At 39.1% G+C, this 13,000-nt stretch overlaps 1 protein-coding gene across 2 annotated transcripts; it reads left to right on the top strand.

Moving 5' to 3' along the window:
- The first annotated feature begins 401 nt into the window (after positions 1 to 401).
- lhx2b (LIM homeobox 2b) lies at positions 402 to 12,348 on the top strand. 2 transcript variants are annotated; one of them, XM_053325332.1, is made up of 5 exons: positions 402 to 584; positions 2,076 to 2,278; positions 3,233 to 3,603; positions 7,113 to 7,318; positions 12,121 to 12,348. In XM_053325332.1, exons 1-5 carry the CDS (start codon positions 402 to 404, stop codon positions 12,346 to 12,348), a joined length of 1,191 nt encoding a protein of 396 aa, XP_053181307.1. The 2 variants fall into 2 exon arrangements, with proteins under 2 accessions (XP_053181307.1, XP_053181306.1); XM_053325331.1 differs by having other exon boundaries at positions 12,070 to 12,348.
- Positions 12,349 to 13,000: the final 652 nt, after the last annotated feature.

The raw sequence follows: 13,000 nt of genomic DNA, 5'->3' as shown, positions 1-13,000 counted from the left end.
CTTCTATAGTTTGGTATGTTTATTCACCGTAAATGGAAAAGAAAAAATAGAAAGTGTTAAAAAGAAATAATATCACAACTGAGTGAAAGAGAGAAAGAGAAAGAGAGAGAGAAGGAGAAGGAGAAAAAATCCAATCGGCACAGAAGAGTGAGAGAAGCGGAATCTGAGCTCTTATTTATGAATTAATCATAGCTTATTAATAATGAGAGCTGCAGAGATTCGGATGACGGTTTCCATTGGCAGATGAGACGTAGTGTGGAGAACACGTGTCCAATTTTTCCCTCATATTTTTTCCTCCCTGATCTGGATTTCTCACTTGTCACGGCAAGAAAGGAAAACCCTTCCAATAAAAAAAAAAGACTGAATATTGAGTGGCGTTATTGCGCAGGGTTGTGCCTCTGATGGACATCTTGGCTTGCAGATCCGAAGAGAACAGTTATAATATCCTTCCCTCTGCGGCAACGATGCTTTTCCATGGCCTCCCTGGAGGCGACGTGCACGGTGTGGTGGAAGAAATGGACCGGAGAGGAAAGAGCGAGTCAGCAGCCATCAGTTCAGCCATCGATATGGGGGAATCAGAGACGGTAGGAGAGATTCATCTGGCCCCTCTATACGGCTTGTTAGTGCAGCCAGCATGGCAGCCTGGAAAACATGTGACAGTGTCTGGACTGTTAACAGCTATACCCAGCACTTTTGTTTCAACCCTGAATGCTTTTTAAAAATCTCAATTCAAACAGAAAAAGTATCAACTAAAAGATGCCAGCTTGTGTTGAGTTGCTTTAAATCGCCTCTCAGGCCGCTAAACTTCTGTAAAAAGGCCTAAACCTTCTTATTTCTACTGCTACACTTCATCCTGAAACTAAAACTTCTTTTAGTCCCAGCAACTAAACGGACCCGAATTATTAAAGCAATAAAAAATGATAACATTTGTCTTGAAAATTGAGCAATTTATGGATTAAATGTGGCTTTAATGGTGCGTTCAAAACACATGTAAAACATGGAAATCACAGCGCACACACAAGCCACGCTTTAAATGATTCACATACACAAATAAAAAGAGAAATTAACACAAACATTAACATTAAAATCAGGTTTAAACCTTTTAATATTTTACTTTTTAGAAAATGGCTCATAATCTAAAATTCTGTTGTTGTTTTTGAAACAATAAAATAAGTAGCCGGAGTTATTAGAAAGAGAGTAGCTTCATAATTGCTTACAGCAGTGTCATGTAAATGCAATAAATTATTACATAAATATTAGTTAATTGTAATTCTGCTTCCATATTAATTTACTAATGATTTGTGGAGGCTTACTGTGTGTGTTTACGTGCATGCACGTGTGTATATGTATGTGTGTGTGTTTTGTAGGCCTTAAATGACAGTCCGGCATCATAAACCTTATCCACATATTATTAGTGTTATTGTTATTATTATTTAAAGCAATTAACAGCAGAGCTCTTCCACCAAAACTCATTATTTCTATCATTTCCTACAGAGTGTTAACGCTTCATAACAGTGACTTTATGTCAATTACTTTCCTTTATGATTATTTTGAATGTCTTGTTTTATTGTAACTCCATCAGAAATATTATAATAATGAGCATATGGCACCTTTAATAATCTGCTGTAGCCGCATTGTAATTCATAATTATGATACTGTAGTGAGCTATTATTTTTATAGGATCATTTTTTTTACTCTAGATAAAATGTTGAATATTGTTGACTATAAATTGAATATTTCTTCTATTATGACAGTAGAAAGGAGATGACATATCTTTTTTTATTATTGTTTTAACTGAATTGCCCTTTTGCACCTAAAAATATGAATCATATTTTAATATCACAACAATATTTAGTTAGTTATTGAAGTTGTAAGCGACAATAATGCGTTTCTGTTACAGTAATAAACTCTATCAGTGAGATCAGACTGTATGATTTTCTCCGATGATCCTCTGATTCTAATCATCTTCTAGTTGTTCATATTTATATTAAGATCATTTCATATAACCATGATGCTGTACATAAATAATCATTTATTCTAACACCATGTCCTCGTGCCTCTCTCTCTCTCTACAGTCCATGCCGTGTATGAACAGCGAGCGCGTGGCTCTGTGCGCGGGCTGCGGGAGGAAGATCTCGGACCGGTACTACCTGCTTGCCGTAGACAAACAGTGGCACATGAGATGCCTCAAATGCTGCGAGTGTAAACTCAACCTGGAGTCTGAACTCACCTGCTTCAGTAAAGACGGAAGCATCTACTGTAAGGAGGATTACTACAGGTATGAAGCACAGGCCTGGAGCTGCACACACACACACACACACACACACACACACACACACTGTCCAACACACACTACAGTCCACTGCGTTTGCTTTTTAAAGAGCTAAATATCTGTTTGCAATTATGGTCATTCTGGTTAGTGTATGATTTGTACAGTTAATGACCAACATAAAAAAAACAATGCTCTTTAAATGATGCAAAACAAACCATGCAAAAGCTCTAAATCCGCCTTTTATTTTTTCAAAAGGCGAAATTTAAACATTATTTCTTTCCTCAAACGCTATTTTCTCATCCTCATTTTTTTTATTGACGACATCTGACATATTGTGTCATTATTACAATATATATTTGAGTGTTTTTATGACAAACAGCGCCATTACATCCATGTGTTTTCCTCTCAGTAAAACAGTGTCAGGAAGTATGGTAGCCTACTAGGGGAAAAAAAGAAAGAAATTATTTCGGAGGTGTTAAAAGTCTCTACTAAAAGCCAAGATAATGAAACAGCTACTTTTTAGTGTTAGTGCATCTCTCTAGAGGAGGATGACCCCCCCCACACACCTCCCCTCCTCCTCCTCTTCCTCCTCCCCCCTCCACCTTCATCACCTCCAGCCTTCACTGACTCATTGGCCCTTTAAAAATCAAACTATTCTTAAATTGAACGTGTGGAAATAATCAAATTGTAGGTTGTGTTTTGTTTTAAACGTCAAATAATCGGCACGTTGTTAATTTTTTACTTATTAAATTAATTTTTAATATCTTAACTTATCGTAAAGGCTGTCAGCGTAACTTTAAGCGTTCTGTCTGATTCAGGGAAACTTTAGGCTACATGCACACACACACACACACACACACACACACACACACACACACACACACACACACACACACACACACACACACACACACACACACACCAGTCCAGCCGCTGATGAGGTTTCTGTGTTGTCCGCAGAAGATTTTCGGTGCAGAGATGCGCTCGGTGCCATCTGGGGATCTCAGCCTCGGAGATGGTGATGAGGGCCCGGGACCTGGTCTACCACCTTAACTGCTTCACCTGCACCACCTGCAGCAAGATGCTCACCACCGGAGATCACTTTGGTATGAAGGACAGTCTGGTGTACTGTCGGCTGCACTTTGAGACTCTCATCCAGGGAGAATATCAGACACATTTTAACCACGCGGATGTGGTCCCTCACAAAGGCCTGGGCCCGGCCAACACGCTCGGACTATCCTACTTCAACGGCGTGGGGACAGTGCAGAAAGGCCGGCCCAGGAAGAGGAAAAGCCCCGGGCCTGGGGCCGAGCTGGCCGCTTATAACGCAGGTAAGAAACAGACAAGAGATGTGCGGGTTATAATAACAATAATAATAATAATAATAATAATAATAATAAAGCATAATTCAATCATAAACGATTCTTATTAGAATTTGCGTCAAGTAATAATTAGAATCTGACTAAAACAGAGAGGAAAAGTTAAAAAAGAAAGAAAAAAACAAAAAAAAGAAAGAAAAAACATCCTATGTGACTGTTAGTATCTAACTTTGAATAGGAGCTGATTATGACTGACAGACTTCATTAATGAAACATATAGGAGCTTTTATTATGTGTGTGTGTGTGTGTGCGTGTGTGCGTGTGTGTGTGCGTGTGTAACTTTATCACAGGACACATCGTGCTTTTATTTGTGCTGTCATATTTCTAATAGCGGATCCATCACCAGTGAGTGTTTCCTTAACTTTATCACAGAGGCTTTAAGGTGGCACTAGAATATTTATTTAATAACCCTTAAGTGGTGGCATGGCGCCAAATATGCTTTATTGAGCTGATTGCGTTGTTTAAGGTGGTATTCAGTGATTGATTGAGTTGTGTGTGTGAGTGAGTGTGTGTGTGTGTGTGTGTGTGTGTGTGTGTGTGTGTGTGATATAGTTTCCATTGAGGTAACAGTGTGTGTTAGTGCATGAATGAGCCTTAATAACAAGTGATAAACAGTGGAAGAGTGAAAGAAGCATGCAGGCCAAGAGTCAGAGCAGTTCAGACTGGAAGTAAAGTATCTGAGAGGAAAGGTGTAAAGAAAAGAAAGAAAGAAAAACAAGTGAAGAGTTGTTAGTGATTCAGATGTAGTTACATAAGTGTGTTAAATTCAGGCTTTAAAAACTTGTTTTATAAACAGCTGTAAGCTTGAATGTGTGGATTTAAGGTGGCACGTCTTTCATAAAGTTTAAATATCACATTATGATTAGATTATTCTAAATGTTCATCTTTAAAAAAAAAACAGAAAAGAAAGAAAGGCTTTTTTTTGTTAGCGGGTCGTTTTTAAAGACATGTTTCAGTTTAGTAAGTCTGTTAGGAAGAAGAAGAAAAAAAAATCTCCCATGTCCTCTTTGGAGGATAAAAAGAAAAGTTTTTTTGATGTTCCGGCTTTTGCTTTCACCCTTTTCCACTTGTCAGGCTCCATAGACATCTACAGACCCTAACACCCCCCCTTACCCCCCTCCTCCACCCTCCCTCCCTCCTCTACCCTTCCCTAACCACCCACACACACACACGCACACACACACACACACACACACACACACACACACACTGCTGGAGCCTTTTTGCATTGGGACATGGCCAAACTGGGTGTGTACCAGAGAGATCAATGTGATTTGATGAGTTATTCACTGGAAGAGAGAGCAGGGAACTTTCTTACAGCACTATCTGGTTTGAAATCTCTCTCTCTCTTTCTCTTCCTTTCTTTCGTTCTTTCTCTCTTTCTCTATGCTTCGGCTTCAGTTAATTAACCTTCCTCTTATTCTCATAAACAACACCTTGATTAGAATCTATACAGCTTGTCAGAATCCAAGAGAATAACCATGAAATTATTATTTCTCCTTTTAATTTGTATCACTTCTCCACAAAAAACTTTTGAACTATATCAGCTGCAACAAGTGAAATAATTACACCTTTTTTTTAATTTATTTTATTTTACTTTTTTTCTTCCCATTCCTCTCTTTTTTTCTGGATGCAGCTATAGTTTCAAATATAAACAGCATCTCTCCTTTATTTTAAAAATGCTATCCTTCTTTTATCTTTTAAATTCAACCAATAAATGAAAACAGTCAAATTTCACCTCCTACTGATGGACTTTAAAAAATAAGAGCACCTGCTTTTTCAATCATTAAGATAAAAGAAGAAAATAGAGCTTAAGGCAAAAAGAAGTCACTCTTAATCTGAAAAAAGAAAAGAAAGTTGCTTTTTCTCCTGCTCATTGTGTGTATTTAGTTAAAATAAAGAGTGAATGTGAAAGCAGAATAAAGAGGCAGTGCGCCCTCTTCTGTTCTCAGCCGGAAACAACATCAAAAGCTTTCCACCTGAACAAATCACATGAGAACATGTGGCGACCCCAGGAGCACGCAGCTCCAGGATGTTATTAACACTGAGAACAAGAGACTGTGTTGTGAGGAAGACGAGGAAGAAGGAAAGAAGGAAAGAAGGAAAGAAGCGTCTACAGGCTGCTGCTGCTTCTTTTTTTTTTCTGTTTTGTTTTTTTTTTGTTTTTTTGGTGTGTTAAAATGCTGCAGCATATGCTTTGGCTAGAAAGCAGCATTTGTTCTGCCTGGTGTGTATGGACTAATTAAGTGAAGTGTTATTCTGATGGTTTTCACTCACTTCATATTCATCGTTTGCAGCGTTCTGATATTGAACACGAACTGTTATGCATGCAGCAACACTTTGGACGTTGCCAAGAAATTTGCAGGCTGGGACAAATACATGTTGTGTGTGTATATATGTGTGTGTGTGTGTGTGTGTATGTGTGTGTGTGTGTGTGCGTGCGCTGAAGCCAGGCTAGCACCTCCTCCTCCCAGGATAGACAGACAGAAAGAGACTGAGACGAGAGACAGACAGACAGACAGAAGAGGTGCGGACTGAGAGACGATCTGCAGCTGGAAGAAACAGCTGTCAGGTCTCTGTGTCAATATGGATCAGATTGATTTTTATGGATTTGAAGTGATTGAAAAGGAATCCAAGCTGACGTGAGAACACATGTTAAAAAGAATGAAAATGACGACATAAAAAAAGTGCTTTAAAATGACATTTTAGTAACAAATTTGAACTATAAAACTTCCTTTTTTTCTTTCTTCCTGCTTTTATAAGCTGATTTTTTTCTCTCCTTAAACTCCACATTCTTAAATCTTACATTACCTGCCTTCCTCACTCATGCCTTTTACTGTGAAGCATCCTCAGGGGGTCATGGGAGTCACTTCATATGAAAAGCTTTAGTTTTTCTTTGATACTTTCAAAATAAGAGCATTCAATAGGTGTAAAATGATGTATATAAGACATGTTTTAGGCTGCTTCTGTACACATTAATGGAATATTCATCGATTGCAGGGGTCATGAGAATGTAAGGGGCCAAAGCAGGTCAGAAAAGTTAGAATAACCCCCAAAAGAGCACTTTGGTAGTGGAGTGGTTATAGAGAATGTCACATAAAGGCAGCGCTGGGTCGATTCCTGCAAGAGACCTTTGCTGCAGGTCATTCCTCTTTCTCTCTCTCTCCCTCTCTCTCTCTCTCTCTCTCTCTCTCTCTCTCTCTCTCTCTCTCTCTCTCTCCCTCTCTCTCTCTCTCTCTGTCTCTCTCTCTATCAGGCTTTATGTCATCCACTGTCAAATAAAGGAACAATGCCCAACAATACATATTAGAAGAATAAGAACAACCCCTAAAGTGTCCAAAAAAAAAAATAAAATACCCAAAATGATAAAAACCCAAAATGATGAAGCAAAGTGATCAAATTCGAGATCCTTCTTTCTAATCATCTCTTTTTTTCTCTCTTTCTCTCTCTCGGCCCAGCAGCTTTGAGTTGCAACGAGAACGACGGTGAGTCCATGGACCGGGACTCTCAGTACAGCTCCAGTCAGAAGACCAAGCGCATGCGGACTTCCTTCAAGCACCACCAGCTGAGAACCATGAAGTCCTATTTCGCCATCAACCACAACCCAGACGCCAAGGACCTGAAGCAGCTGGCCCAGAAGACGGGCCTCACCAAGCGGGTCTTACAGGTAAACACAGCAGCCTTTACATACACTATACACACACACATATACACACATACTTTAGGGTAGAGGGATTTGGGGGGGGGGGGGGGGGGGGGGGGGGGGCGGAAGGGTCCAACACAGAGGTGAAGGAGTTGCTCTCGTTTCCAGTGCACATCGTTCTGTGGAGAATATATGAAGTGAGCTTTTCCTGCCAGGAGCCAAATCAGCTGTTTTATGTGAACATGTTTCTGTTTCTCATTCCGACCAAATAGTTGGAAAAGTTTCAGGAAGCTGCAAACAAGCTGAGGAAGTACAGAGAGGGATTTTCTCTTTCTTTCTTTACTTCTTTCTTTCTTGTGCTGTCTTCTTTCCTTTTCCTACTTTCTTTCCTTATTTCCTTGTTTGTTTCTTTCTTTCTTCATTTCTTTTGTACTTTCTTTCTTTGTTTTTCCTCCTTTCTTTCCTTGTTTTTTTCCTACTGTTTCTTTCTGTCCTTATTTCCTTGTTTGTTTGTTTGTTTCCTTTCTTTCTGTCTTGCTGTCTTTTCTTATTTCCGTATTTCTTTTGTTCTTTATTTTCCTTTCCTACTTTTTCTTTCCTTATTTCATTGTTTCTTTCTTTCCTTGTTTCTTTGAATTTTTCTTTCTTTCTTATTGTTTTTCTTCTATTTATTTAAATCTTCTTGCTGTTATAAAAGAAATGAGGAGAGAAAGAATCCTTTGCTTATTTCATTAATTCTTTCTTTTTCCTCCTTTCTTTCTTGCTGTATTTCTGTCCCTCCTTCTTTCTTTCCGTATTTTCTTGTTTCTTTCTTTCCTTATCACTTTTAATCTGTCTTGCTGTCTTTCTTTCATTTCTTTTATTCTTTCTTTTTTCCCTTTCCTCCCTTCTTTCTTCTTATGTTTTCTCCTTTCTTTCTTTGTCTTTCTTTTTGTTCTTTCTTCCTCTCACTGTTTCTTTTATTCTTTCTCTCCTTAGTTCCTTGTGTCTTTCTTTTCTTATTTCTTTTATTCTTTTTTCTGTCTTTTTTGTCTTGCTGTCTTTCTTTCTTTTGTGCTGTATGTTTTCTTTCTTTCTCTCCTTCTTTCTTTCTAGCTTTAAACAGATGTAGAATCTCTCTTTTCCTTCAGGCAAAACAAACAGTTACTATGTGTTCATATTAGAATGCAAAATCTCCTGAAAATGAAAGCAAAACCATAAAAAAGAAAAGAGAAAAAAGAAGCGTAATCTATTTCAGTGGACATTGTGATGTTCTGGTGAAGACTGAGGGATGAAAAACAAAAAGCTCTGTAGTACACACCAAGAAAGAGAAAAGCACAACAGAGCGTTTGATTTCCACAGAAGACGACAGCAAATTATCTGGGGGACTGAGAAGAAGAAATGAGACAAAAAGGTTTCTGAATCAAAAATTTTTCTGAGAAGAAGAAGAAGGAGAAGGAGGAGGAAGAAAAAAAAAAAAAGAAGAAAAATCATCCCGCTGCTTTAATTAACGCTCGCAGAAAACAAAGCAGTCGTTTTGCTTTGATGCGTTTGAGTTTGGGTGCCTGTTATTCCAGCTGAAGCGCCTCTCCCTCCGCCTGTTTCCCATGGCTCCGTCATGATTCCATCGCTAACACGCTCCAACACTCCGCTCAGCTCACTCACCCCACATCTCACATATACACTACTGATTTTATTCTTTTATTATTAGAAAAAGAAGACAGCGAAGATTAAGGGTATGAAATCAAGTCCGGGAAAAAATGACATTAAGAAACAGGATGGTGGCTCCAAAACAGACCTTTTAAAAGGATTACCTGGCTCCATTCATTTCATTGTCTTTTGCAAATATGAGAATAACGGCTTCGCTTTTATCCTCTTACACAATGATAATTCCATGATTATCCTCTCAAAGCATCAATGAAAAACAAAGAGTGGAGCCTTTCTATTTTCTTGTGCAAACATAAAAGAAAAGGCTTTATTTTCCTATAGCTGCCGCCGCCATAAGAAGCTTTTTCTAACTTGTGCACGCATGGAGAAGAAGAGTGCCCCGGCTTTTGTGTTTTTAAGTGTTCTTTTATCTTTTGACTCCAGTCAGAGGATGTGCAAACAGACTTTAAACAGACACGAGGAGAGAGGAGATGCTCACTAGACTCAATGTGTGTGCTCTTCGGTTTAAAACTAATAGTGAATGGTGGTGTTTGGTAATGTGGCTCTGTGTGAGGTTGTGAGATGTTGATGATGTTTTAAAGACCGTATCAGGATTTTACTGCAAATAATCCCGAATCCTCAGTGTGACTATGCTGATTGATCACACCTGTTTAAAGTTTGGTTTAGTTTAGAGCCAAATTATACTTAAAATAATGCTGCGTTCTCATTATAAATGTGTTTTTGTTGCTTTGGGCCAGACTTCAGCCTCACACATATTAACACACACACACACACACACACACACACACACACACACACACACACATCCAGCAGACCTGCAACAGTATTGGCGTTAGTTGGTTTCAGTCTGTGTTGACTCCTCAGGGAAACATCTGGATGTTTGTGGATAGTCAGCTTTATTCAGTTAGTTGTTAACTTTGTCTGTGTTGTTTGGTGTTGGGCAGGTATTGTACGGTCAGCTGTCTACTGTGGTTTTGAAATAAGGTTGAGGAACCCGAAAAGTGAGACTAAATCTAAACAAACAGAGCAGCAGGCTGGAGAAACTGAAACAATCAGCTAAACGATGATCAAATGCTCTATATGGCTGATTTGTGGGATAATTCTCTGGGTTTGTCACTATGAATGACACTGTTGTCATATATATTAGTGCAGATTGAAGGTTATGTATTGCACATGGTCATGGTTAAAAGAAACCAGTGTAGAGTGTCCGGTAGCTAAATGGTTATAGCGTATACCACATGCCCAGAATGTCCCTGTCCCTGGTGTCATACCTATCATTCTCTCCCCTTGTTTCCTGTCTGCCTCTACGCCACTGACTGTCTAATAATGAAGGTAAAATAATGTTTAAAAAAAGAAACCAGTGTCGACTGCAGGTAGAAAACAGTGAACAGTGGTCATTCATGTTAGTCTGAAGCTTCATCAACCGACCAATCCACCCCAGTCTCTTCCTTTTTCGAAGCTCTATCACAAAAGAACTCTACTGCATATCAGGAACATGTGAAGATACACTTTAGGCATTTGAAGTGATGCTGCTGTTTTTCTTGCGAGGACAATCTCAGTTATCTTTACGTTACAGTTAATTGTTCTCCAACACAATCTACAACGTCCTAGATCCCCGAATCTTGTTTTTTGTTCTTCTAGGCAGCCATGCGTCTCCATTCATGTCACAACACTATGAGAATTACCTTGCAGAGACATGAAATGATGCTTAACAATACAGTAGGTGTTCAGAGTGAACATCATGTCTGTTTTTATTAGTGCCACTATGAAAAGCCTGAAAGCAGACCCGTTACATTTCGACGAGTCGATCGTCACACTGTGTGGCCGGCTGACTGATATCAAAGGCTGCGTAGAAGAAAGGAAAGCTGATGGTGTGTTAAGCGAATGGTCCACACTGTTGGAAAATATACATGAGTTGTAGTTTAAGGGTTAAAATGTGTAAAAATGAAGGTGTGGACATTTAAACCAACAAAGGTTGAAGCAGACAGGGCGGTGGATTGATTTTATGGTGGTATCTTTAGTGGTATCTAGCCATGGAGATAGTCTGGGCTTTTATTTTCAGTATAAAAGGGATGCTGTTACTAGAGAGAGATGTTGATACCGAAGTACAGAAAACCTGGACAAATAAAACTACCATAACTGTATGGTTAGATCATGTTTTTGTGCAATTTGGATGAACCAAGGCTTTACACACACATCTCAAACCATCAAATACCACCAACCCACCCTCTTCAATCAATACTTAACCCTCACTGTTCATATTCTGACTCATAATTAGTCATTAATAAATTATCATTAATCTTGTGAAGACATTCACGATCACTATTTTATGGTCCAGGAGAACATTTTATAGGATATAAAGAATAAAACATGTTTGAATGCTGATTTAGATGTTTATTTTTTAATAAACACAGGTCAAATGTGTACATTTGCATTTAAAAAAATGTGTTTCAGCTTATTCAGGTTCACATTAGGCTGTTTTTACAACTCTAAAATCCACAAAAAAAGTTCAAATTTGACCCTGAATACTATGTAAGGGTTAAATTGTTAAATGCCATTTAAATGGCTATCATGCCGATTGGATGAAATGGCCCCTTTAAGAACCCCGGCTAAATGCTTTTATATGAATCTCTGCATGTTAGCTTGTTGTCCTATCATAACTCCACTGTTGGAGCTATTTGTTGTTCTTGTTAGATTTAATAATTGATTTGATAAAATATTAGTATCATTTTAGTTCATTTGAGTATTGGTTGATGCTTTTGTTTTGAAGGTGAATCTGTTTGTATAGGTAGGTAGGTATAAGACCAGCAGGCACCGGGAAGGGGTTAGGGTTAGGGTTTGCGTGTAAAAAATGTAAAAACAAACCGAAATGCTTGCTCCTTAATGCTCACCTGGACAATGGACTTCTTCTCTTGGTGCCTCGGTGGTTGCTTGATTTTGATTTTATTCATTTTACTTCACTTTTTTAATTACATTTTTTTATTTTTCAAGTCAAGAACAAATCTGCACTACAACTACCATCAGTAATGCCATGTGTTAGGGTTAGGGTTAGGGTATCAGTGAGTGTAGAGTCTGTGCTAGAAAGTCTGCTGTAGTTTAATTTGATTTCATATTTCATTTGTTTGCAGGTCTGGTTCCAAAACGCTCGTGCCAAGTTCAGGAGGAACCTTCTGCGGCAGGAGAGCACCGGCGTGGACAAGGCGTCTGACGGCTCCACGCTGCAGGGCGGGACGCCGTCGGGACCGGCCTCAGAGATCTCCAACGCCTCCATGAGCCCCTCAAGCACCCCTACCACCCTGACGGACTTGACCAACCCCACCATGCCCACCGTCACCTCGGTGCCGGGGGGCTTGGACGTCCATGAGTGCAGGAGCCCGTGTCAGACCACGCTGACCAGCCTCTTCTGATGGACATACCCCCTCTTCCCTCCTTTCCCCTTTACCTAAACCCCTCTCCACCCCTATGAACACCTCTGCTCCACCCTGCTGGATCTAAAAAACTGAGAACAATTGACTCCTTTGAACATTAAACGGATTAGAAAAAGAGAAGGTAACAGGAACAAAAAAAAAGAAAGAAAAAAGATTTCATTTTTTGCTCTGAGCCCATTAGAGACTATTTGCATAGTGAGGCGACCGAGCCTTACAGATGGAACAGTTGTTGTTATTTTGATGTTGTTGTCTTGTTGAGAACTGAGGAGACTTGATTTGCATTTTTCAATGTTTACAGAAAGAGACTGCGAGGGGGGAGAAAAAAAGAAAACTGCTTAATTTTTTTGGGGGGAAATTCATTTTTTCCAGCACAGTATTTATGTTGTTGTACAAGAGTCACTGTTAGAAAGGATTGTAAAAAGTTCTTTTCTTTTTTTGGGCGGGGAAATCTGAGATTAAACACAGGTTACAATATCCTACGACTGCCATGTGCCTTACAGTCCATTTTATCTTAACTGCTGTTCTCAGATGTTGACCAAGATCAGACTCAGAAAAGAAGATAGGGGTAAAATACTCCTTATACGGCTTGTGTGCATGAGTGTGTGTGTGTGTGTGTGTGTGTGCGTATGTA

This window comes from Scomber japonicus, chromosome 9 (genome assembly GCF_027409825.1).
Source record: "Scomber japonicus isolate fScoJap1 chromosome 9, fScoJap1.pri, whole genome shotgun sequence".
NCBI lineage: Eukaryota > Metazoa > Chordata > Actinopteri > Scombriformes > Scombridae > Scomber > Scomber japonicus.
Note: the sequence above shows the minus strand (reverse complement) of the source record. Positions and strands in the feature narration are given on the sequence as shown.

Excerpts from the sequence above, each read along its gene's own strand:
- lhx2b (XM_053325331.1), top strand. The coding sequence starts at position 402 with ATGGACATCTTGGCTTGCAGATCCGAAGAGAACAGTTATAATATCCTT. Across the intron at positions 3,604-7,112 it reads GCTGGCCGCTTATAACGCAG|CTTTGAGTTGCAACGAGAAC; the intron begins GTAAGAAACAGA and ends TCGGCCCAGCAG. Across the intron at positions 7,319-12,069 it reads TCACCAAGCGGGTCTTACAG|GTCTGGTTCCAAAACGCTCG; the intron begins GTAAACACAGCA and ends ATTTGTTTGCAG.